Source organism: Plasmodium falciparum, assembly GCF_000002765.6.
Source record: "Plasmodium falciparum 3D7 genome assembly, chromosome: 13".
NCBI lineage: Eukaryota > Apicomplexa > Aconoidasida > Haemosporida > Plasmodiidae > Plasmodium > Plasmodium falciparum.
The window spans coordinates 502,501-505,000 of NC_004331.3; the positions used below are offsets into that span (position 1 = coordinate 502,501).

General features: G+C 26.5%; 1 protein-coding gene across 1 annotated transcript in view; it reads left to right on the plus strand.

Annotated features, from left to right (window-relative positions):
- Positions 1-2,500, plus strand: part of PF3D7_1311800 (M1-family alanyl aminopeptidase) — a gene marked incomplete at both ends in the record, with an annotated part of 3,258 nt that overhangs the window by 711 nt on the left and 47 nt on the right. Inside the window, one exon of the mRNA XM_001349810.1 lies at positions 1-2,500. This exon is cut by the window's left edge and continues 711 nt beyond it; it is cut by the window's right edge and continues 47 nt beyond it. Within this exon, the coding sequence (XP_001349846.1) occupies positions 1-2,500 (2,500 nt within the window).

Consider the following 2,500-nt stretch of genomic DNA (forward strand, 5'->3'; position numbering starts at 1 on the left):
CACAATGTTGGTGAAGATTTAGTTTTTGATGGTGTTGGATTAAAAATTAATGAGATAAGTATTAATAATAAGAAATTAGTTGAAGGAGAAGAATATACCTACGATAATGAATTCTTAACTATATTTTCAAAATTTGTACCAAAATCTAAATTTGCTTTTTCATCAGAAGTTATTATACATCCAGAAACAAATTATGCTCTTACAGGTTTATATAAATCAAAAAATATTATTGTTTCTCAATGTGAAGCTACCGGATTCCGTCGTATCACTTTTTTTATTGACAGACCAGATATGATGGCAAAATATGACGTTACAGTAACTGCTGATAAAGAAAAATATCCTGTTTTATTAAGTAATGGTGATAAGGTGAATGAATTTGAAATACCAGGTGGTCGTCATGGAGCTAGATTTAATGATCCCCATTTAAAACCATGTTATTTATTTGCTGTTGTAGCTGGTGACCTTAAACATTTAAGTGCTACATATATTACTAAATATACCAAAAAAAAAGTTGAATTATATGTATTTAGTGAGGAAAAATATGTATCTAAATTACAATGGGCTTTAGAATGTCTTAAAAAATCGATGGCATTTGATGAAGATTATTTTGGATTGGAATATGATTTGTCTCGTTTAAATTTAGTTGCTGTTTCTGACTTTAATGTTGGTGCTATGGAAAATAAAGGATTAAATATATTTAATGCTAATTCTTTATTAGCATCCAAAAAAAATTCAATTGATTTTTCATATGCAAGAATTCTAACGGTCGTAGGACATGAATATTTCCATAATTATACAGGAAATAGAGTTACTCTTAGAGATTGGTTTCAGTTAACATTAAAAGAAGGTCTAACAGTACATAGAGAAAATTTGTTTTCAGAAGAAATGACGAAGACCGTAACTACTCGTTTATCTCATGTAGATTTATTAAGAAGTGTTCAATTTTTAGAAGATTCCTCACCATTATCACACCCTATTAGACCAGAATCTTATGTTAGTATGGAAAACTTTTATACTACTACTGTTTATGATAAAGGTAGTGAAGTTATGAGAATGTATCTTACTATATTAGGTGAAGAATATTATAAAAAAGGTTTTGATATTTATATTAAGAAAAATGATGGAAATACTGCTACTTGTGAAGATTTTAATTATGCTATGGAACAAGCATATAAAATGAAAAAAGCAGACAATTCAGCTAACCTAAACCAATATTTATTATGGTTCTCACAAAGTGGTACTCCACATGTTAGTTTTAAATATAACTACGATGCTGAAAAGAAACAATATAGTATACATGTTAATCAATATACCAAACCAGATGAAAACCAAAAAGAAAAGAAACCTTTATTTATTCCTATAAGTGTTGGCTTAATTAATCCAGAAAACGGTAAAGAAATGATATCACAAACCACCTTAGAATTAACAAAAGAAAGTGATACATTTGTATTTAATAATATAGCTGTAAAACCAATACCATCCTTATTCAGAGGATTTAGTGCACCAGTATATATTGAGGATAACTTAACAGATGAAGAACGTATATTATTATTGAAATATGATAGTGATGCTTTTGTTCGTTATAACTCATGTACCAATATATATATGAAACAAATATTAATGAATTATAATGAATTCTTAAAAGCTAAAAATGAAAAATTAGAAAGTTTTAATCTTACACCAGTAAATGCACAATTTATAGATGCTATAAAATATTTATTAGAAGACCCACATGCTGATGCAGGATTTAAATCATATATAGTATCCTTACCACAAGATAGATATATAATAAACTTTGTAAGCAATTTAGATACAGACGTATTAGCTGATACTAAAGAATATATATATAAACAAATCGGAGATAAATTAAATGATGTATATTATAAAATGTTTAAAAGTTTAGAAGCAAAAGCTGATGATTTAACATATTTTAATGATGAATCACATGTAGATTTTGATCAAATGAATATGAGAACATTAAGAAATACATTATTATCATTATTAAGTAAAGCTCAATATCCAAATATATTAAATGAAATTATTGAACATTCCAAATCACCATATCCATCCAATTGGCTAACTAGTTTATCAGTTTCAGCATATTTCGATAAATATTTTGAACTTTATGATAAAACTTATAAATTATCAAAAGATGATGAATTATTGTTACAAGAATGGTTAAAGACTGTATCAAGATCTGATCGTAAAGATATATATGAAATACTTAAAAAATTAGAAAATGAAGTTTTGAAAGATAGTAAAAATCCAAATGATATTAGAGCAGTATATCTTCCATTTACAAATAATTTAAGAAGATTCCATGATATATCAGGAAAAGGGTATAAATTAATTGCTGAAGTTATTACAAAAACCGATAAATTTAATCCTATGGTTGCAACACAATTATGTGAACCATTTAAATTATGGAATAAACTAGATACAAAAAGACAAGAATTAATGCTTAACGAAATGAACACAATGTTACAAGAACCAAACATAT